This window comes from Aplidium turbinatum, chromosome 11 (assembly GCF_918807975.1).
Source record: "Aplidium turbinatum chromosome 11, kaAplTurb1.1, whole genome shotgun sequence".
In the NCBI taxonomy this organism is placed as follows: Eukaryota; Metazoa; Chordata; class Ascidiacea; order Aplousobranchia; family Polyclinidae; genus Aplidium; species Aplidium turbinatum.
The window spans coordinates 6,676,919-6,701,382 of NC_137482.1; the positions used below are offsets into that span (position 1 = coordinate 6,676,919).

General features: G+C 38.9%; 1 protein-coding gene across 1 annotated transcript; it reads left to right on the forward strand.

Moving 5' to 3' along the window:
• Nucleotides 1–24,354, forward strand: LOC145780094 (copper-transporting ATPase 2-like). Its single transcript, XM_082591808.1, has 21 exons — nt 1–211; nt 3,169–3,277; nt 3,789–3,898; nt 4,375–4,605; nt 5,047–5,839; nt 6,231–6,403; nt 6,711–6,872; nt 7,808–8,044; nt 8,891–9,124; nt 9,577–9,799; nt 12,542–12,711; nt 13,774–13,901; nt 14,721–14,904; nt 15,095–15,286; nt 16,379–16,507; nt 16,973–17,123; nt 17,486–17,673; nt 19,115–19,318; nt 19,738–19,958; nt 21,645–21,969; nt 23,955–24,354. The coding sequence occupies exons 1-21, from the start codon at nt 110–112 to the stop codon at nt 23,997–23,999; spliced, it is 4,311 nt and encodes a 1,436-aa protein (XP_082447934.1). The 5' UTR covers nt 1–109; the 3' UTR covers nt 24,000–24,354.
• Nucleotides 24,355–24,464: the final 110 nt, after the last annotated feature.

The following is a 24,464-nucleotide window of genomic DNA, read 5'->3' on the forward strand; positions in this document are numbered from 1 at the left end:
TTGGAGACCTGGTAACTAAAAGTTAAAACACTGACTGTCTTTTTTTCTTTAAAAACCTGCTGGGCTGTGCAGAGTTTGCAATTTCCACATCACAAATAAACCAAAAACAATGGAAACAAACAGCATCTCTATTGAAGGCATGACATGCAACTCATGTGTGCAAACTATTGAACAGCAACTTTTAAAGACAAATGGAATTTTCAGCATCAAAGTAAGAAATGTTGATTTCACAATATATATCTTTACTTCGTGTTTGTGTACAACTGTACATCTATAGTTTCTAGCATCTTATATGTTTTGTTGCATTGTATTATATGTATGTTCTATGAAAATAAATGACATAGACATGATGCATAGGCTTTCACAAACCACATATTTCTATCAAATTTGTGCTGTAGTAACAATTTTTGACACCCTGTCTTGTAATACATCCTTAAAATCTGCACCCAGATGTTGATCCACAAGCCATCCGAGACGTTGATAATTACAGTAACTACTGCTGTTAAAGTCGTACCGGCAAGAAAAGATTTTTAGTTTACATACGGAGAATTCCATTCAATACTTGAACTATTGACTGTGTTTACATATTGCTTTGTACATACTATGTTTTTTAATCATACAAAAGGCTCTCAAGACACATCAAAACCATAAATTGCTTCAAGAAGCATTTTAGTCGAGTATAGAACCCAAGAACATTTTTTATCTATAATTGGCTCAAAATTTCAGTTCTAAAAACTTGTCTTGTATATACATAATATCCAGGCCATCAGAAGGTCTTATTCAAAAAGATTCTATTTGAATAAGACCTTCTGATGATCCGTTAGGTGAAACAATTTGTAAAGGCTTCAGATAGTAATAACTACATTTGATTTAATTCGCTCTGCTTTGCCTTTTTGCTTGGCATTGAGCACTTTTTGTAGTATTAATAGTTTTCATTGTTTTAATATCCAGGCCATATATTTGTGTAGGTCACTGTTGTATCTAAGCCATGAATGATGATAATACTCTTTTGAGAAGAAAAATGATAAAAATGCTTGTCTTTTTGTCAACTTACTCAGTCTTTGAAATTAGCCTCGGCAATCGGCAATTGCCGAGGTGACTGCCGAGGCAGATGCATGAATAGCACATTAGCCTCGGCCAATGCTGCCACAGCAAATTTGGAAAAAGCACAAGATTTAAGAAAAAAAAGCACAAGATTTGGATACAAAAGCACAAGATTGCAAAATTGAACCTTTGCGACCCATTTTGTGCCAAATTGAAGAATAACATGACTCTGAAATGAACAGTTTAGAGAAGATACATGCTTAGGTTACTAATCAAATCACTGTTCTCTTTCGATTCGTGGTCTTTAATTTATTATATAATCACAAATTTCATAAAAGGCTACGTATCAATTAGTTTTGTCTTCTAGTATCGAACTTTTAAAATCAGAATCATTCAACCATTGACGATTAAAAGGCTGTTTATACTACCACTTTTTCGTTTTGGGAATGATGTGAATGATTGTCATTATTTGATGCTGATGTACTCTTTTCGCTGCTCTTGTTATCTACAATCGAGCAACACAACCTCTGAGTCTGACGACGAGCACATACCGTACTCTCTTCAGATCAAGTTTTTAGCTAATCTTGTCACTGTCAGGCTTGATAACTCAATGAGTAAAATTGGTCATTATTCCTAAGTAGCCTACGTACCAGAAACCTACGTAGTTACCAAAACCTTTTAGTTCCAGTCCTTAATTCTCTACCAAACTCAAACCATGGTAGCAACGATTAATTTGACTTTGATCAAAAAACACAAGATTTAGCCAAAAATAGATCGGAAAGCACAAGGTCAAAAGTAAAAACACAAAATCTTGTGATAAAACACAAGCCGTGGCACCACTGGCCTCGGCAATAAAAATGCCGGCATGCCGAGGGCACACGAGCGCGTGTAAGGACCACAAGATTACAAAAATAACCCTAATTTTCTCAGACCAAACCAGACTAGGAGGTTGATTTAATCTTACTATTGCTTAATGTTTTTATTTGGGTTACTTTCTACTTCGCCGGCGCTTATAGAAATATCACCATATTTGCATTGATTCAACGCCAGTAGACGTCAAATTATTGTAAGCATTTACTCCTTATCGCGCTTCGCCTTCCGTTATCTCGTCCAGCTGTATCAGAAACAATCGCGCCGCTTTCACAACGAACCACACAACATCAACAGACGTAGAATACATGTAATGATGTAAGTAATAGGTTAACGCGTTAACCTTTATAGTGAGCTTGGTTACTAATTGCAGTTTGTGATAGATGTCTGGTTGCGTAACATTTTTAACAACAGCAGGTGCAATTTTATGCGCTGACAATGCTCATGTGAACTATAAAAAAAAGTTTGCAACCTTATAAATACTGGTTTAGTTGTTACGCAATAAGTTATTCTTTCATCGATTGCTTGTTCTTTTCCAGTGTCATTACCAATATAAATCATGGTAAAGGAAGAGTAGATACAGTTAAAATATGGAATTTACCTGCTATAGGTTATGAAACAGAGGGGACAGAAGGAAAAGTTAGTGTAGTATTTTGCAAAATTTGTAAAGAATTTTATGACGGAAACAAATCAGAATTAGAAAAGCTACGGGGCCCAGTTAAAAAAGTAGTACAAAATTGGATATATAAATGGTACTTCGGCAGATCATATGACATCGCGCGTTCATGAACGGGCAGTTTTGCGTCTTCAAGCTTAAGCTTCAAGCGTCTTAAGAAATGACGTCGTCGTCGTCATTTCTTATTGGGCGTTGTTGTTACGCAATACAACCGGTCGGGAAAATTAAATCGATTTGTGCTGACTCGAACGTTGAATCAACCCAAAATTAACATACTTACCCCCGGGAGTTATTTAACATGAATTATCGTAACAGCGTGAGTATCGCGTTGCTCGTTTTATCGCTACTTTTGGTATTATTACATCACAACAAATCAAACAATGCGGTCTTGATAGACTACTCTATTATATTTTTCGCTTCTCGTTTTACATGTTGTGGTAGCCTACAATTTTTTCGTAATAAACGTTCACAGCAATTGCCGAGGCAATTTCAACTTTTGCCGTTTGGCCTCGGCAACGTTTTTGCCGAAGTAAAAATATGCTAATTTCGAAGACTGCTTACTTGCGTTTGTATTGAAGGTGCAGCTAAGCAGTGCAACCGGAGTGGTTGTGCATGATGAAAGCATCATTAAAATTGGTGACGTGATTGAGATAATTGAAGACATGGGATTTGATGCTAAGCTTTTGGGTGAGTGTATATTTCAATTGATATACTAATCCAAAGGTAAGTATGTGCAATTGTGCATGTGTGCATTAATCAATCAATCGTTTATTTATCAAAAAACAAAACACAAAAGTGACATAAAACAATAGTACATACAATGTTTAGGTTTTGTTATTGATAGGGAGACAACGAAACGACCATACGGTCAACTAGTCAGTTGCCACCCTGGAAAGAATAATTTGACTTATGAAACTAATCAACAGTTTAACTAAATCGGTTACAATCAAAAAAGAAAACACAAACAAGACTAATACTTCGATTAGTAGCTTACAATTAATTGTCAGCTTCATAAAATTGTATGCGAGATTGTAAGATTGTATGCGAGATCATAAAATTGTATGCATTTTCTATATCATACTAAATAATGCGGTATTTAAATTAAAAGGTTTAGAAAAATAGCCACAACATAAAAAACGACATGAACCTTTTAAAAGTAGAAGGTTGTAATTTTAAAAATATAAAATTTCATGCACAGCTCAAGAAGAAAAGGTTGTGGTGATCAACATTGATGGTATGACTTGCGATGCTTGCGTCAATTCGATCCAGAATAAGCTTTCTAAACAAAATGGTGTAAATGGGATCCAGGTAATTATTTTATGTTGATACTAACGCAGCTGACATAAATGCTGTGTTTTCTCTCATACTCTGAGCATATTTTGTACTGCTATTTTATCTTTCAATTTCAGAGCCATCATGTATAGAACTGGTTTTATTTACACAGGTTTTAAAAGAGAATTTATTTGATCCCTGCTAATGCGTTTTCAGTTAACTGTCATATTACTCTATTTCTCGCCATTAACATGTTTGGGTGGACTGAACAAGTGAACATAGCTACAAATCCTACAATATGCAATACCCTTCACCAAGCATGGATTGTTGCTTCACGCGTTTGAGCAGTGAAGTCCATGATGGTATTTAGTTGTTGATTTAGTACTGCCGCAAAACCTACAAACTGAAGAGTCACTATTGAGTAATATCTTTGATATTTTACTCCCTTTCTCCATGCAGTTCCGTTCACATCCAATTTTTTTGTGATATTGCATTTGAGTTTTCTTTTACAGGTTTCTCTCCAAAACAAACATGGAATAATTCGATACAGACCCGATGTAGTTCAACCTGAAGATTTTGTTACTGAAATTGAGGACATGGGGTTTGATGCCTCGGTCAGCAAAGATGGTCTTTTAAAGCGAACTTCAACTGGTGTTTTATCAATTCAAGGAATGACTTGCAATTCTTGTGTCAACTCTATTCAACAACAAATTGGATCTTACACTGGGGTGCACAGCATCATGGTAATAATCATTGCTGTTTATCATTTGTTTTTTTGGGTTGAGTGGTCGGATAGTAAAAGCGTTCGGCTGATGCCAAAAAGGTTGTTGGGTGGAAGCCTACTAAGAGCCCAAAAGATTGGCTTCCTTACTTTCTCTACCTCTTGGTCTAAACTTGTATTACCTGCATAAACATGAACTTGCGTTGAACAAAGTAATATTTTTGGTAACAATAAAGTTAAATCCACTTGCTAGGGTAAGTTCAGCCCAGAAGTACACAGTTCTTTGCACAATGCTGTATTTTTTTAGATGAATCTTTCAACACATGCATAAAACACTGTTTTTAGTTGCATGAGTTTCATCCATTTAAACAACGTAGCCTAACAATGCTTTACTTATACCAGGAAAAGTAAAATTCAACTGTGCCTGTGCTTAAAACGTCAATTTTTTTTTTTGGATTTGCAGGTATCGTTAGAATTGCGTGAAGCGGTGGTAGAGTATAACGCAGAACTTATACAACTAAAAGAAATAAAAGATGCTGTCGAAGACATGGGATTCGTCGTTTCAATTAAAACTAGTGCTTTTTCTGATGAACACACGGCTGCTCAGTCAAAAGACCTTATCACACTGACTGAAAATTTGACTGTACAAAACAATGAAGTTTCTGTACCGCTGATTAATGAAAACCTTACGGACGTAACCCAGTTTACTAAGTTATTTATTGGAGTGGAAGGAATGCATTGTAAATCTTGTGTTCGCAAAATTGAGGAAAACCTCAGAGAAGTTGAGGGCGTTCATTCTATTAAAGTATCACTTAATGACAAAGCCGCTGAAATTTATTATGACAACAACAAAGCACATCCAGAGAACTTGGCGAAAAAAATAATGGATTTAGACTTTACCGCAACGTTACCGAACGGAAAACAGTACATCCCAGACACTGCAAAAGACAATGAAACCTCTTTAATTCTCCCATCTCCAAATAATAGTGATCGAACCTCGCAGAGTTTTCAGGAGGCTGCGATCTTACCCGTCAAGTCAGTTCATTCTAAAAGCTCTCAAAAAAGCAAGTCTTCTTCTGAGGGAAATACAAAACGAAATTTGCAGAAGCGAGGCATTAATGTAACCAAGAAGTTCGCCCCAAAACCAAACTCGGATAGCGTAGTGATCTCAATGGATAGAGACGTTGAACGATGCTTCATTAACATCGTGGGAATGACTTGTGCGTCTTGCGTTAACAACATCGAAAGAAATATTGGTTAGTTTGCCTATGTTGTTGACAGCAATTTGATGTTGATTTATTATAGTGCTTACCATGTTATTTGGATCCAGACGCCTAGCAAATTAAACCCATCTGGCGAGCTAAACGTAAAAAGAGGGCCGAATGCTTGCTCATAGTCTCAGTTTAGATTATGGCATTTTGATTGAACAATAGGGCTAGTAGATGGTGGGCTGGTAATTTGTATTACTATTTTTTTGTTTCTTTTGTCATAAAGTAGTTACGCCACTGCCTACCAACACATGACGTGGTTACGTGAACAGTTTGATTTTCGTACATCATTCCTGAACACAACGCCACGAAGGACACAACACAGCAACCCAAAGCCAACCCTTAGAATGTGTGCAACTGACTTGATATTTTACTTCAGGCCGCGAAGAAGGCGTCATTAGCATCTTAGTTGGGCTCATGTCTGGCAGAGCTGAGGTCAAGTACCGACCAAGCATTCTAACCCCTGAGAAAATCGCCGACATGGTGGAGGACCTTGGGTTTGGGGCTACAGTCCAGGAAAACGATGGCAAAGGAGGGCAATTGGAGTTAAATGTGAGTTGATCCATGCCTTGTTTCCCACAACTTAGCATATTAAAATCTTGATGCAGAATATCGAAATTTATTGAAAACAGAGTAGTATTGTATTTTTAATCCATGTCATAAATCACCTTTTTGTAATTTGCAAGTGCAACTATTTTGCATTCATCAAATGCTGGCATTTGCACAACAATCTAACCTCTTAGTGTTATTTATTAAGTAAGTGCAAGTGCAATACATGATCCACAATAGCACAATAAAATATCCCACTGTGTTGGTTATTACAACTAAGAATTGCATTAATATCATTGGATTACACCAGATCACTGGCATGACCTGCTCGTCATGTGTCCATTCGATTGAGTCACGACTTAATGACGTAGAAGGAATTTCTTACGCTTCCGTTGCCCTCGCTACCAGTAGTGCTGTGGTCAAATATGACGCCGACATCATTGGAATCCGCGACATTATTGAGCTGATTGAGGTAACTAAGCAGCGATTTGCCACTGCGTTCATTGTGCTGCAGTGTTGCAATGCATAGCCAATTAACAAAAATCAATACAGATTAATTTTTGGTTTTAAGCGCCATTAGCCAAGTGTTAACCGGCAATAAATATGATATCCTTGCTTAAACACAGAAGAAAACAAATGTTATGTTGACAGTTTTATTTTACGTTATTTAAAGTTGTTTTTGCAGCACTGTTATAATATATGCTTTTGTAGCACTACTATACTATACTACTGACTGCACTATAAGCTTCAAACAGATATATATATATTTAAAAATAATGTACTGTAGCGGTGTAGCCCACTCTGCGTGGGCTTGTGGTGTGTTATGTGATGTTGCGCAGTGCAGTCAGCTTGATGACTCCAGGTGTGAAAATAAATTTATTTGTATTACAAGACATATAACCGAGTCGTTCATATCAAGCATTGTTGTGGGTTTGACACCTGTCAGAAGATATTTCATTTTCTTGATTTTCCAGGTCAGGACAAATTTTTCTTGAGTATTGTTGCATGAGTATGGCTGATACTGCTCTTGAAGTGCCATGCTGTTTCCTGCATTGCTCAGGAAGTTATCCCAACCTTTTTTGCGGTTTCATAACAGCCAATTCCCATACGGGTTTGATGATTCTGTCCGGCTACGGATGGCGCAGAGAATAAGGCTCTAGCTAAGTGCGATCCTGGTTCTTGATTGCTTAAAAACACCACTCACCTCTACCCAGAATGTAATAAATTGAGTGGGCATAGTTGCTGAAGGCAAGACGGCCGAGAGAAAGAAACTTACCAACCACCCTACTCTCGTTAGTGCCGAAAGCTAATAACCTTACCTTTTCATCCCCCCATTGCTTGGATTCAGGTATGAGAAACTTTTATCTTAAGAGAGCAAGCCTGCTGAAACAAGTTGTGTTTTTTTAGGATGCTGGTTTTGGTGCCTCACCTCGCACCAATGAGAATCGCGTTGGTGCTCTTGACCACAAAGTCCAGATACAGCAATGGCGCCGTTCATTCCTAACTTCTTTACTTTTTGGTGTTCCGGTCATGATTATCATGATTTATTACAAAGCTTCTGGAGCTCACAACCACCCTCAAATGATTGTACCTGGCCTCAGCTTGCAAAACCTACTTATGTTTATTCTCAGCACCCCAGTTCAGGTTTGTTTCATAGCTGACCGAGTTGATTGAAAACGCAGTATTTAATCATGTTTAAGTGGGCGAATCTGCTTTGAAAATGACTTTTAGAACTTTAAAACTGCAGGCCACTATCCCAATCACCCTTTTTCAGACGGTAGCAACTTTAACAAGTCAAAATTCTGCCACTGAAAATGACTAGAATGAAACCGCCAACCAATCATAAGCTACGGTTTAAGTGACGTAAAAAATGGCGAAGAGAAGATAATAATAGAAAGAAAATTAAGTGATGGATTTTTTGTCAGCTGGTTGGCTTAGGGGTTAGGGTTAAGGCTAGAAAGTAGTCATTTCATTGACGCGGGTTCGGTTCCCACCACTGCTATTGCTCTTTTTCTTCTGTAATTACCAAATAAAGTTCAAAACAAGCATTAACTCTTTGAATGAGTGCTAGAAGGGTCACAATTGGACGGTAGCCTCTTATAACATGTTCTGATTGGTTGGCGGTTGCATTGTAGTCATTCGCAGTGGCAGAATTTCCACTTGTTAAAGTGGCTACCTTTTTAGACGTTGTGTATCTTCCCAGTTTGTGAAATTTACATAAAGTTATGAGTTAAATTACTTTACATGAGTTTTGTGCTTTACTTACAGCAGTTCTTCAAAGATACCTTTCGAAAGAACGATTTTCTCTAGCAATACAAACGTTTGTGCGATGTACTTACGTACAAACCTTGTCATTTCTATCTATCTAAACTACTTTATGATGCATCTATTGTTGAAAATGCAAATCACGTTTTATCAGCATCTGCGTTTCATAGTTTACATTCTTTTTCACACTTTACCAAACCATCATTGATCTAAACTCTGTCACAGATTTTTGGAGGAAGATATTTTTATGTGCAAGCATATGCTGCCATAAAACATCGCACTGCAAACATGGACGTTCTTATTGTGATGACCACTGTCATAGCCTATGGTTACTCTGTGATTATTCTGGCTGTCGTCATAATAGAGCAGGCTCCTGGCAGCCCGAAGACCTTCTTCGAAACCCCTCCAATGCTGTTTGTATTTGTGGCTCTTGGTAGATGGCTGGAACATATTGCTAAAGTGAGTTGTGAAAATGCAGCTTCAAACTTTCATGTCATGCAACAATTCAACCAGTTAACAAAGAGTTGTCGTTTGTACATTGTTTTAATGTTCTGTAACGTTGAAACAATGTAGAAAAGAGTATGAAAAGATGATAGTTTGTGTTTATCTATCACAGTCGATGGACGAGCATTGGCTGAGTTGCTGTGACATGTTAGCTGTAAAATTGAGGGAAGATGGTAGCTTGTTGAAACGCTGTGATTTAAGCTCTGTCATTACTTGCTTATACCCAACGATCAACGATGTTATTCGTGTGGTACTCACTATTAATCACAGGACTGCGTGTGTCAATGCATGATTGATGTTAATTCTTCAACTTCACTGTGTTTTAGTCTACTAAGTGAACTGAGATTGCAGCTCATTATTTTTCACTAAGTTCCCTGAGCAACACTTTCATTTTATTCTTGTCTTAGGGAAAGACCTCAGAGGCTTTGGCCAAGCTCATGAAACTCCAAGCTACCGAGGCCATTTTGATAACATATGCAAAAGATGGCACAACAGTATTGAAAGAAGAAAGCATACCCGTCAGTTTGGTCCAACGTGGAGACTACTTGAGAGTGACCCCTGGCACTAAGATACCGACTGACGGAAAAGTTGTTGAAGGAACATCTCTAGCGGACGAAGCAGTTATCACAGGCAAGTTAAACAAAACATGTTACACAAAGATGTGCTTGTGTGCTTTGTTACCTGTAATATGATTCACTTGTAATTTGCATCTACCTGCTTTTCATCGCGATAAATTCAATCGCATCTCAGCTTATTCTGTATGCTGCCTGTCATCTCATGTAGGATGGGATTTCAGCTGAATTTTTGTAGGATGGATTGAATTTTTGTGGGATGAATTGTAGCTGAAAAATTTGAATAACATTCTAAAGGGATTTTCGAACACTACTTACTGTAGTAACTTGAGTAAACAACTTAAAAAAGCTCATTTAAACGTCAGACAATACACACCCCAAGGAAAAGTCTGTCCGGCTTATTAGCCTACATAGTACATACTTACATTTCTCAACATTGAATCGACGGTTGTGTTGTTGCGAAGAAAAATTTGGTCGTCGGCAGGCTGGAACATTCGACCAATAGCTTGGAATATTTCCGCTTATGATTGGGGAGTTACTAGGCTCTGATATGTCTACGTGACTAAAAGAAAAGTTTCAATCCTCCATACATGTGGAGCAGTTGCCTGTTGAAACATCTCAGTCAGCATAATCATTCTGTTTTTACATTGATCCAACGTCTATAGACGATGGATCAATGCAAAAAGAACGTGGGATAGCAAGTTGTAGTTGATTAAGCCTTCTTTAATGTTTTATGTGTCAATAACACAATTAATCTGTTTCGTTACATTGAGAAAGCGCGGTTTAAACCTAATTGGTACTTAATTACGTTTGTGAACTAACCTATCATTTACAGAAAGATAGGTAATGTCAGTCATTAGGCAAATAAATACTATCAATCGGTTGAGTTTCGCTTTGAGCAGCATGATCGTTGTTTACTTCACAATCGTGTCCAGGTCGTTTGTATCCACCTTTGTGAAGTAAATACTATCAACTACCAAACGTACTAATCATTTTTGATTTTTTGAAATGCAACTCTGCATGGTAACCAGCGCAACTATGATAATTATTTTCACGAAACGCATGCCTTCAACATCAATTTTGCCGACTGTTGGTTGGTCAATCCTATAGCTAACTGGTCCCCAAACATTTCAACGTCGTCTGTGGGCCGACTATTTTACGTATTGAAAATAGCCTACAACACACATAACAGCGGTCAAGTATTGCTGCACTGCTTAACTGCTCAGTAGCATGTTTCAATGTGACTTATGGAACTGTTTGTTACCGATGATACAGTAGTTCTAGTATTTCGAGCTAATGCGAAAGTTGAAGCGACATGCGGACACTGACTTAATTTGACTTTTGCTGAACACAAAGAACTGACTCATAGAATGAACAAATAGGTAATTGGGTATTCTTTAGAACAGCCCTGATCGCCTTTGACAGCGTTGAAAGTAAACAGTTTACAGTCACCTACCCAACTTGTAATTACGGTACAGTCTGGTGGCTACCATTAAATTTGATTTTTTGCGTCAATTCATTTGCATAAAATTATTGCAAAACTAAGCATTGTGAAGAAAGCTTGTGGGCTAAATTCAAACCCTTCGTGGGCCAGACTTTGGGGACCGTTGCTATAGCTTCCAACAGCCTACGATTTGTAAATTCGCATTTTGGTAACTGGAAAAGTGCAGTGTTGTCACTCACGACTAAATCATAAATTGATGCTCTTCTAACGTTGACAGTATTAATTGTGCATCATTATGCGCGGTTTACATTTTGACTTCAAAATTAGTTTTGACCAGGGTTGAGGGAATTATAACTATCAGTCCTCATTCGCTTCTCAAAGCATTTTTTTATGTTGAATAACAACAAAATGTTGAATAAAAAAGCAGGAGCAACGAAATGATGCTATTGAACATCAAACCAACGTCATTTATTTTTCTTTACCACCGAACCAGGAATTTGTCAATTGTTTTGCGTTGTGTGAAATAAATTGAGCAATCTCCGTTTGCTTCGTGAAGAAAAATACATTTAGGTTTTTAGATTCGCACCTTGTTTCTAAACGTTTGTTTGTTTTATATCGATTAAACGCTAGTAGTATGACACTATGGCAGGACTGCCTTGTTTCAGAAAATATTTTCTTTTCTAGGTGATGTTGACACAATTCTAGGTGTTGTTAGGCAGGACAACTCCAACATTGTTAGACGTTACTATGTCATTGATAGATAATATTGCAGTGTTTTTCCGCAACAGCAACAGTATATATTATTTTGTTTTCCGTTTGCAAACTTTAAGACTGTCAAGGACCAAAGTAGCTCAGTTCATTCACACTACACAACGTGTGACATAACTCATTAAAGTTATGCTACATCTTCAGTTATTCACGATCATAAAAGTAGATCTAATCAAAAAATAAAGAGCCCAAAATCTAGATACTGAACTCATGTTCAGCAAACGTTTCGAGAACTGAACTGTTTTCATCTTCAGTGACATTAAATCAAGAACTATGACAACAAATTTCATACGTTTGCTAAACATCAGTTTAATAGTATTTACATTTTGGGTCTTCGTTTTTTTTTATCAGATTGACCAGCTAGATCAGTTATGTATTTTTAATTTATGTACAGGATCAGTCATTTTTTACTTGATAAGGGCTAACATGTATATGGCTGAAAACGTTCGTAATTAATAGTTTATTTTCTCTTTATTGTATTATTATGTTAAATGCCGTGTGGTTGCTGGGCTGTATTTGTCTATTTAATAAAAGTCGTACAAGCATGCTAAAACACTGTTATTTCAGTATGTTATGGTTACCTTGCAGGTGAATCAATGCCAGTTACTAAGAGACCAGGCTCTTCTGTAATTGGGGGTTCTATTAATATGAACGGTTCTCTGTTGATCAAAGCCACCCATGTTGGGAGCGATTCAGCTCTGGCTCAGATTGTCAGACTGGTGGAAGAAGCACAGACATCAAAGGCTCCAATTCAGCAGGTTAGCACCGCCTGCCTGTGGCGTTCCAGACAACAAAATCCATCATTGCAGACGTTGAAGCAATATAAAAATGACAAATTTTGCTGTCTGGGAAACGACATGCTTGCAGGTTGGCTTGTTTGTCTTCCCACCCGTTTAATCTATTTCTTCAACAAGTAGGCAAAAAGCAAGTTCGACAAAATATAAAACAACCATCAAGAAGGTCCGACAAAAATCTAACGTGAATCTTATTTATTCTTGTGTTCTCTGTGCTTTGCTCGACCTCTTAATACAATTTGTCAATTAACATGCTGTTTAAAATACGTAATAACTTTCGAGCAATGACTAATAATGACTTGATATGAACCTCATATATTTTTGTCATGGCTTTAGTGTCAATTTTCATGCTGTTCAATATGTATGCATGGATGTTTGTACCGGTTGGCCGACAGCCAGGTGTACACATAAACAGTGCTGGGTTAAATAAAGTCTAATTATTTGCGATTCGTAAACACAGATCGAGGAAGTTTAATGTACAAATATTGATAAGAGTGGTCGTTTCCAACTTTTGTTAATAACGGCCGCTTTCAAAGAATTATCAAGCGTTTTTAAACCAAACAAAATGTTTGTGGTTGACTTTTAGTGCTTAAATTTAATTATTCTTTCCAACTTAATGCATTCGCCTACCCATTTAAACTGACCCAAGTAGTCCGTAAACTCAAGGTTTCGAGCCACTACAGTGTTTCTTAACCTTTCTTCCTGTTGGCACCATTTTGAAATCACCAACCAGATCTCGCCCCCCCCCCCCCCCCCCCCCCCTTCAAAACGACTGAAAAGTAATAGTCGCCTACAATTCAGAATATTTGGTAAAACCCGGCTATACAAGCATAGTTTCTGACGTCATTTTACAACTAACCCTAATGATTCAGCATCCACCACCCCTTAGTGGTTCGTGCTCCGCCGGTTAAAAATCCCTGCACTAGATTGTACAAGTTCATTTCTTTTTTAGGTAATAACTAGAGAGCTTGAGCTACTGCATCCAAAATATACTCTAAATGTTAAGTAATCTTTACTTTTTCATAGGTTGCTGACAAGATAGCTGGTTACTTTGTTCCTGGAGTTGTTCTCATATCCTTTCTAACTTTCGTTGTTTGGACAATTGTGGGATTCTCAAACCCGGATATCCTTGCTCCTTATCTTGCCATGCACATGTAAGTTGTTACAGTTTTTCTTTGGATATCCTAAATTGCTTGCCAGCACCGATCGTTATGTGGTATGTTGTTTTCTTTTACTTTGCTGCAAGGGTTGGAAATAAACAAAACCGCGTGAGTTCGATTTTGAGAGAATGTAATTACAGGTCAACAGAAACTACTTGCCTAAATGGGAACAAGTCAAATGCTTATTTCATTTAATTTCTGCTGTACGAACATTCATAGTGATTAGTGACATGCTCAAGAAAATAAGAAATTTGTAAGGACGTATTTACCAAGCCCTTTATTGTTTCTCGGCAGTCGAGTGTAGCAAGAATTGACAGCGGTAGACACGTGTTTCGCCCATGAAGCTGGGCTCATCAGTATCGCACACTAATTCATGCCACATAGTTCTCAACCGCTGCTTTTGTTAGTCAATTGAATCCTTACCTCTGTGGAAAGAAAACAACTAAACTAATTGTCGCCAAAAATATGCACTGTTGAGAAGGAGCGATCTTCCGTCAGCGTCAGCACTACCTGACTACGTGATGCGAGAGTGACGAGTCCAGCCTCATGGGCGAAACACGTATCTATCGCTGTCAATTCTTGCTACACTCGACTGGCGAGAAACACACGTTTTTGGAAACGTTTTGATGGCTAGTGTGTAGGCTACACCGGTATGGTTAGCGAAACACAATGCTCGCTGCTCTATAGTGAGTAGTTAGGTAGTGCTGACGCCAGGAAGATCTTTCTCAACAACCCCTTTATTGCTACATTTCTTCGCCTAGTACGCTTAAATTTGCCTTTTTTTTCATTCCTAAAAATCTATTTTCTCTCCAGCTACTTATCGTCCCACGAAATGGTTATACGATTTTCTTTCCAAACGGCCATCACTGTTCTCGCAATCGCCTGCCCCTGTTCCCTTGGTCTGGCCACCCCTACTGCAGTCATGGTGGGCACTGGAGTTGGGGCCCAAAACGGGATACTCATAAAAGGCGGCGAGCCGTTAGAAACATCACACAAGGTAGATTAGTCTAATTTTATTCTTCATTGAAGGAAATTTTGATTGCTGAAAAGTTTAATTTCATGTGCAGCCCGATGTATGAATGAATTTTGCTTGCAGTGCGTTTCAGCGGAGCTTATGCCCGCCCTAATGTCCTAGATATACTGTTAAGTGTTGATATTTTATACAGTACTTTTGCAATCCAACGCAGGTTAAGACTGTCGTGTTTGACAAAACTGGAACCATAACAGAGGGAGAGCCTCGTGTGGTGTTAGAGGAGATGTGCAGCAAGGAAGATGGTGGCAGTGGCATGTCCTTACGCCACCTGATGGCTATTGTGGGGACTGCGGAGACAGCAAGCGAGCATCCGTTAGGCGATGCTGTTGTCAAGAAAGCAAAAGAAGTACGTTTGGTGACTTACAACTCAGGTGACAAAAGTTGTCGTTTTTATGTCGGATCAGTGTTTAACGACGTTCAAAAAGACAACTCTTGGTGTCTGTGGAAACATTTCAACGTATATACAATACATTGGAGAAAATTTTTTAACATTTAAATATTTTAGGTGCTGTGACAGAGATCTTTGGTAGAGAGATGCTTTTCTTGTGCCTTAAACATATTAAATGAAAAAAACACAAGTGGGTTTAAAGTGCAACTGCACAATCGAATTAACATTGGCTAGAATCCATTGCCAAGACAACCGGTACCGGTTGAAAAAATCACTTCCTTACAATTGAGGCCCACAGCCATGAAACCGACCTTTTCCCACTCTCTCTAGCTGTTCTCTCTCACGCTACCTGGAAGTGGCAAACTCGTCAACGCCATCTGGTGATATGACGTCAGTTCAAGGCGAAACGAGTGGAGACCAAACTAGCCGAGATAGGCTTGGCATCAAATAACGAAAAAATAACGAAAGGACTTCTAAAAGCGATTGTCGCTTCGAGGTCTGTCTAGAACTGACGTCATAATCCGGTGTGTTGTGCAATACAATCCGCCATTGCAGCAACGTGCCCAAAAATACAAGCGCGTGGAAAACCATGGTTTTGATAATTTTCATTGAGATAAACATAGCCTTAAAAGTTAAAATGTAACGGCGAAGTTGGTATTTATAGATTGAAACATGTTCTTTCAGATAAAGTGCGGTAAAAGTCATCGGGCAGTTGCATTTTAACATTCTTTTATTTCAAACGTGCTGAAAAAAATAATTGATGCAAAGAAATGGCGGGTTTCTTCAAAAGGTTTCAATGTGTTGAAATCATTATTAGAATAATTAATTAATTAAAATGTAATCATATTCTATTTAAATAAGTTTAACTAAAGATGATCCAGCTGCTACCAGATCGAAATCAAGTTTTAGCAGAACTGACTCGTGTGCATATGAATTTATTTGTATTACACGACATGTCACCGAGTCGTTCATATCAAGCATTGCTGTGCGTTTGACACCTGTCTGAAGACATTTTGTTTTTTTGAGTTAAAAAAGTTTCTTCTTTTTCAGTTGTTGAAAGTGTCTCTGCTGGGCAGCACAACCGACTTCAAGCTCATACCCGGGTGTGGTATACAGTGCAGCGTGTCTGGGATTGAAAGTGTGCTTCTCAACAGCAACAACGCTTCACACGGACTGATGGTGTGTTGTCCGCTTTTGTTTGTCGTCACTATTAATCTTTGATGTTGTTTAAATATCATGATGACGTCATGTTCTTGCTTTTTCATAGGACGTCAAGAGTAAATAATAGCATATTTGTCTGGCACGCCTCTTTCCAAAAGATGTGTCATAGGATATTCGAATAGCTTTAAGTTAACTTTCTGTGAGCAAACCACCTAAAAACTTCTTCGCATACTGCTTGCTCCTCAACATTGTTGCTGTTTGGTCATGCATCGCCGTTTCAATTTTTTGATATTTAACGTTATTGCGCAATGCGTATAGCTTGTCACGTTTTAAATTAGGCTGTGGTCGTTGTTCAGTCGAAGATACAACAGAGCTTTATACCGCCATTGCCTACACTGTTTTTTTTTGTTTTGTTGTTTCTTGTATGTCACTTTAGGCTATGTCTTTTTTCTGCTGTGTCATTATCGGTCTGCAATGTATCAGGATGAGGATAACATGCAACTAACTTCGGAAGAGTCAGCGTCACTCTCCTCCGGATCATCGTCTCGTGTCTACACTGTTCTCATCGGGAACAGAGAATGGATGCAACGAAACGGGATTGTTGTTCCTGTTGCTATTGACAACGCGATGACAGGTTTGACAACAGTTAACGCCGTGAGACTGAAACTTGGTCAATGGTCATATCAGTAAATTGTTGAAAGTATGGAAATTCTGACCTTGTAGAATGCATTAGGAATAGAAGTTCCTACAACTGTCACGATACTTTCATGAAAATTTGTACCATTTTGTTAATACATTTCATAGCAACACGCGATAACTTTTTAAGCTTCGATTTTGTAACGTTATCAGTGGTTTTGTTAACTTATCCCAGACAGCAAATCAGTCATCTTTTACATTGACTCAACGTCTGCAGACGTTAAATTAATGCAAATATGACCGATTTGCTGTGTGAGATACAACCAAATACGGACGGTACAACGCGTTTTCATGTGACAGAGCAAGAAGAATGTGGATACACCGCTATTTTAACTGCTGTGGACAGTAACTTAGAAGGCATGCTCGCTATAGCGGATACTGTCAAGGCAGAAGCTGCCATGGCAGTTCACACTCTGACGCACATGGGAATAGATGTGATTCTGTTGACTGGCGACAACAAGAAAACTGCAACTGCCATCGCCCGTCAGGTCAGACACCTCTTTGCTACTCAACCAGCAGGGCTGGAAAAAATGTTTAGCTTCCCGGGAATCTGTTTTTTAGCGAAAAAATTTCCCGCGGCTAACAATCACGATAATGACGTCATAATTATACCGTTTACAGTTTTCCGGCGAAAAGCCTCACGCAAAAAATATGGACGGCCATCTGTAGCTTCATAGTTCCAATAAAGAATCTTGGTATCGTACTCGTAAGCAGGCATGGCGCACTGTTTGTGCCTGATGTGCCCGCTTTGATCGGAATACATTGGCCAACAACTATAGGCTTAATAAATTAGACGCCGCATGCTCACAAATTAGATCCACTGACTCACCCACCACCGTGTGAATGTCATGAAACAATGCGACATCACGAGCCGCTTGTTACGTACTTGACAAGATGCTTCATGCTCGAACGGGTTGATAGTATGTACAATGTGCATGAATAGCATAACTAATTATTAAGCGATATAGGCATATAGCACAAAAAACGGCCAGACGACTGAATGCACAAGTTTCGCTGAGTGAGAACGCAAGACGTTGGGAAAATTACTTCTGCAACCTACAAAACAACCAGTCGGTTACACGAAGAATAACGAAACGCATTAATTAATTTGACAATATCAAAATTATGACGCTAAAACAGCTGTTTTTGTGAATCAAAGAAACCGCAAGCAAGTTTTGCCCATGCGAAATTACTACAAATACATTACCGGGACATAAAAAAATGATGACGATTTCTTGTTGTTTGGTCTATCTACCACAGCAGACACTTTGTATATTTTCGAGCGAACGTCATTAGTACTACATGAAATGCCATAGTTTTCCTTTAAAATGTAGATTAAGACCCTGTTTCACGAAGCTATTACACTTGCTTCTGTGTGGCCCATTCCAGTGAATGAACAGCTCGTTGCTAATGTCTTTATTTATTTTATTTTATATTTGTGGATGTTTTTGTACCTCCGCAAACATTTCGAATTTTATCAATTACACTTCCCGTGCTTTTGACGACGCTTTCGGGCGGACTACTGCAATATATTTACGCAATTTTGGTGAACTTGTTCAGCTCTGAGGTACAAGTTAGAAATCGTAAATACGCACTACGCAATGATACGAATCAGTGTCGGAACTGCAATGTGTCAGCAAATTACGATGACGGTTGACGGTGAATGAAAGACGTTAGTAACGTGATTCTTACGGTAAAAATTTCCCGCGAACTGACAAATTTCCCGGGAATGTCATTCCCGGATTCCCCATTTTTTCCAGGCCTGCTCAACCAGACTGCAAAATCCGTTATTTTTACGTTGATTCAACGTCTGAAGACGTTGAGTCAATGTAAAAATGACGAACTTTGCTGTCTGGGTAATTGCTGTGAAACAAACGATGTGCTTGCCACTTGTTTAAGCGGAAATGACGACATGGCATTATTTAACAGGCGGGCATAAGGCAAGTATATGCGGAAGTGCTGCCATCTCACAAAGTGGAGAAGGTCCGCCAGTTACAAGCACAAGGTCAATGCGTGGCGATGGTGGGCGACGGAGTGAACGACTCCCCTGCTTTGGCTCAAGCTGACGTTGGGATAGCGATTGGTACTGGCACGGATGTTGCAGTTGAAGCGGCAGACGTGGTCTTGATCAGGGTAGGCTGCTCAGTGCTCATCATGTGTTTCAATAACTTTCAAGTATTCTTCGTTGTAGATTGTTGTACTGTACTATGCGTTTATTTAGCCATTTGTTGCTGCAAGTTGTTTTGGCTTTTTGAACATCATCAGCAGTTCAGCGCCGACTCACCAGCATCAATGCTTCATTGATTTGTTAAACGATTCGCGAATACTTGATCTTTGCATTCATAGAAACTGTGTGAGTGTGTGACCTTAAAGATTATTACCAGTGCTTTCTCAACCTTACGGGATAGTTGGAATGCCCCCTTTTTAAGATAACTTTCTATTGTTTTTCAAAATTTGGTTTGAGCACAGTCTTCTAATATTCCAACTACGATTTGCTTTTGAATTGCTTCAAAATGGTGGCAAATACACGTCATTGTTCACTCACATTCTAGAATGATCTGATGGACGTAGTGGCGGCAATCGACCTGTCGAAGCATGTCATCCGCCGAATCCGCCTGAACTTCGTTTTCGCTTGCATCTACAACTTGCTGGGAATTCCATTAGCTGCCGGCGCGTTCTACTCGTTAGGTGTCGTTTTAGAGCCCTGGATGGGATCTGCTGCCATGGCAATGAGCTCCGTGTCGGTGGTGACGTCATCGCTGTTCTTAAAATTGTGAGTTGAAGTTTCAGGTTGTTTTCAGTTATAACTTAATTTGAAATATTTGAGTTTTTAAACTGAGTGACTACAGCTTTTATAACAGTTTTGCACCTACACTGTGTGTTAGTTGATTTCAAACATTATTGTTTAAATGTGCGTGTTTGACAAACATTCGCAGCATTGGGCGACGCTTAAAGAACTGGCAGGCGGTTTCCGAGGCACATTCTTTGGACAAGGTGGATGAATCCACTTCAGCAGCTTCTTCATTGCTGTCACACAGTTTCAGCAGTGATGTGGCTTCTCAAAAACACTTTGTCTTGGCCAGCGCCGCTCTTGCTCATGCAAACAGCCTCCCTTTCATTGATGACGATACGGGTTCCCAGAATGTTTTCAGCGGATTTGATTCTTTATAATATCTTGCTTCCTGTCTTCATGTGCTAAAGAACGTGGTAATGGAAAGCAGTAGCTGTCGAGTGCTGTAGTGCGAACAGGTGGTGGGGTCGTTGGGTTACTTGTATTTTCGGCTCGTTATTTTATCACATTTTTATCAATTCAACGTCAGAGTATGTTGAATTACTGCAAAAGAAAACGATTGTTCTTTTGCTGTCATTTACATCACCAGTCGAGTAAGCAACCATATCACTATCAGCCAACAAATCAATCCATTATACATTGATTCATCGTCTGCAGATGTAAAAACGGAACTAAAATAGCACTGATTTGCTGGCTGGGAAAAACTGGATTTATTGTCTAGTCATGGCTGGTTGGTCACATGTACGTCACGGCCAACTCGTCACAGCTGAATGGTTTCCACCATGATAGTGGATTGGTGACAACCTCCGTTGAGTTCAAGAATACTTTTTTATGAAGGTCATAAATGAAGGGCAGACTTTTTTGAAATGCTTGAAAGCGTGTAACAAATCTTGTATATTACATCGATGTCACATCGACATGGACAGCGAAATGCTCGTTGTCAGGCAACTCACGAATTAATGCGCTTGTAGAATATGTTTGGAATTTAGAAGCATTTCCTTTTGAAGTAGTCGTTGGATTGCCGGTGGTGGGCTTCTGTCTTCGTGTAGATTAGACATTTTTGTTTTATATATTCGTACTTATGTTGTTTTTAGGTTAATTACGTTAGCAACACTGCTTTAGTTTGTCAAGTTGATTGACTGAGCCTGATTCAGTTTCCAGCCGCAAATTTGTCCTTTTTTACATTGTTTCGACGTCTGCTGACGTAACAAAGGACTGATTTGCAGGTTGATTTACGTTCAATATAGAAAATACCGAAATAAGGTTATTTGGTGCTGCATCAGGTTGCATAGCCGTGAGAGCCCTGGTTCGACGTTCAATAGGCCGCCGGTTCGACACCGCTTAAGAGCATGTAGCTGTGTCTTTGGCAAGACAGTTAAAGGCACGCCGTCGATTGCAGAGTGGCGCCCTTCGACTATAACTCTCATTATGAATTTCTTTCATTATGAACAGTGAGCTGCTCAAGAGAGAAATGCCGGCGGCCCTTAGGGCTATGGCTTGCTGAACTGAACTGAAAACCTGTGGATTTGTAGAATATTGATGGTGGCACTGCTTGTAAACCGCTGCATCTACAACTCTACGTTAAAAGAACCATCATTAACGTTCTTTGCATCATTATTTACAATTTTAAAGTTTATTTCAAAGATAAAACTGTTTCTCTTTACGTAGGTATAAGAAACCTTCCATGGACCGCTTTGGAGAGCCTACGTACGTGAATGCCACTGACGTCTTAACCGACCGTGACGTGCAAGCTGTGTCAGGAGTTGAAGGTGCTCTCAGGCCTCCTGTCAAATCGCTTAAAAAGCAATTTGCCGGCCTTAAGCATAAAGTGGTCGATTCTTTGCATTCTCTGTCGCTCAACGATGATGGACAAGCGAGCTTATCCGGAAAGCGATCTACCGGATCGCGCTCCGGGATGCTAGGAACGTCCGGGAAGAGCCACGATGACCAAGATCTTTCGCTCTTGCTGGATGGCGAAGATGAAGACGACGAGGTCTTGTAATTGACTGTGTCAAAGGATGCTCACAATCAATTTCCCAACAACTGATTCGAGTGATCATTTTGTGGCATGGTTTGTTATTTTTTCTTAATTTTGTGACTCCCATTCAACGCTCTGAACCGCCAATACTGTCATCATCACTATTCCAAAACGATAACAAAACTTTCTGGAAATTACACCGCCAGATGCACTTGCTGAAAACGATTCGGTATCCAGTTGGACATTAGCAACACTACGGTCCTTCGATCTGACGCGTCACGTTCTTACAAAACGTTCATAGCTTTGTGATGTGATACAAATTAAAAGACAGATCTCTTTTATTTGAAGTAGTCCTTTGTCAGTTACTGTCTTTGTCAGTTGCTTTGTTCTTCGTTTTGCGAGTATTGGACGTCAGCAAATTTCGGTCAAATCGTCTCCAATAAATTTGTTATTCCGACTGTAACAAGGAAATTTTTCAGTCCAGGTCTTGGCAAAGTTTTGAACCTTTTTTTTTTATTTATAGTGACGTGATTTGGGTGTATCGAGTTGGTATCGCCTTGCCCGATGACGTACGCAGTGTGTAACATCCTTCTTGGGCTTGTTTCATTCTAAACGAGAGCACTTCTTCTTTTGTTGCAATCAAACTGTTTAAAAATATTTTTTCTAGGTCTTTATTTTTTACTATTTGGCCTTTAATACCCCAGACAGCAAAATCCGTTGTTTTTACATTAATTCAACGTTTGCAGACGTTGTATCAATGTGAAAATGACGGATTTTGTTGCGTGGGACCATGTTGACCTGATTTATCATTCTGACATTCATTCTACCTTGTTTCAGATAAAATATTATCTGTTTTGTGTGCAAAGTTTGATGTTGATTCAACGTTTATTTGATTGGAGAGTTATTATGCATGCCAAGAATTGTGTCCTTGATCACCTATCTCAAGCTGAAAGCTCAACCAGCAAATGTTGCCACTTTTACATGGTTTTAGCGTAGGCTACGACGTTAAAATAATGCAAAAATGACTACTTTTGGGGCCTGGAATTTTCAGTTAAGCAACTTTTCTTACACTAAAGTTTATCAGAAATGCTATTTAGTTAAAGGACACGAAATCAAGAATCTTAACGATTCATCTCGCGAGATGTGGTCACGGAATGTTTATGGCAAACTTTTTGTAATTTTACATTTCTGGTCGAAAGCTTTTCATCTTTTGGCCTTGAGATTGCTTTGCCTAGGTCGGATCCATCTTAAATCTAAAAATGAACTGCCGCCGTACCTGTGACGTTACAAGTCACATGATTGTGAAGAGTCCAATCTGCAGACAACGCCAGAACCACGTCATGTGCAGTAGTTGCGTACAATTGGGCATTTTTGTGGCATAGCTGTTTTATTATTGAGTACGCAATGTTAGTATATTTTGTATTTCACGAAAAAGAAGTTTCGTGAAAACAACTGGCTTTTTATCTCGTGATCGTGAATTGAACGATGTACGTGATTATGGAGCATTCTTTTTTAAATGAAGCTACTAAACCTAATAAACTTGTCAATTGCGATTAGTTCATCAAACTGAGGGGTTGTTTAAGCAACATATGGCGGCTGGTTGTTGAGACGGTCATATTGCGTTGTATAGGCTGACGAGTCTGTGGTAAACCAAGAAGATTACGTCATATGAGGTTCGAACCACTTTTAGGCCATTGTTTCCCAGCCCTTAGAAATCACGTACCCCTTTCGGTGAATCAGCAAGTCTGCTTTTACAAAGTCATGAAATGGATAGTGTTTTTTCCTCAATGCTTTAATGATCTTTGGAAAACACTGTCCTTAAACACAAGCTTTAGAAAGTGGTTAATTAGCACTTGCAAAGTTTTATATAAAAAGTATCAAATGTATTTTAAGACGCACAATTCTGTAGCACGTATGCATCGAAGCAATGATTTTTTAGCATGATCGTGTTGGTGTGCAGCTATTTTATAAGAGTAATTTTTCGAAAGACATATTTTTAGTCAGGTGGAGAATGTCACCAGCTTCAACCCATCACCTACTGTTGAACCAAACATCCGAAGAACCCGTTTGGGTGGACGGCAGCCTACGGAAGCGGATGATCACGTATCAGAAATGTATCAGGGATATCTGAACGTATTCAGTCTTTTGAGATTGAAACAAATTGTGAACAACAAAGTGTCCTGAACACTACTTGGCCTATGCCGACACTGTAAAAAGCAGTTGCTTATTCTCAATAGGCTAAATGCATCTGCTAAAATAACTAAAGCCTATTTAAGTTTGATATGTGCAATTGTGCATGCCTTCCCTTCGAGTACACTTCTATAGTACGCTACCACAATTTTCTTGAGACATTTTTCATCTAAACTACATTATTTTTGTTCTTGCATAATAAAAAATGAACACGAAGTTCGTTTCCTTCGTATTTGTAATTCATTTGTCACGCTGAGGTTGTTGAAGCAAGACTATGTGAAGATTTCTAGACCAGTCATATGTAGAAGACTGTGAAGAAC

Coding starts and splice junctions, on each gene's coding strand:
- LOC145780094 (XM_082591808.1), top strand. CDS start 110: ATGGAAACAAACAGCATCTCTATTGAAGGCATGACATGCAACTCATGT. Junction 14,905..15,094: donor CGTTAGAAACATCACACAAG/GTAGATTAGTCT, acceptor AATCCAACGCAG/GTTAAGACTGTCGTGTTTGA. Junction 19,319..19,737: donor CAGACGTGGTCTTGATCAGG/GTAGGCTGCTCA, acceptor CTCACATTCTAG/AATGATCTGATGGACGTAGT.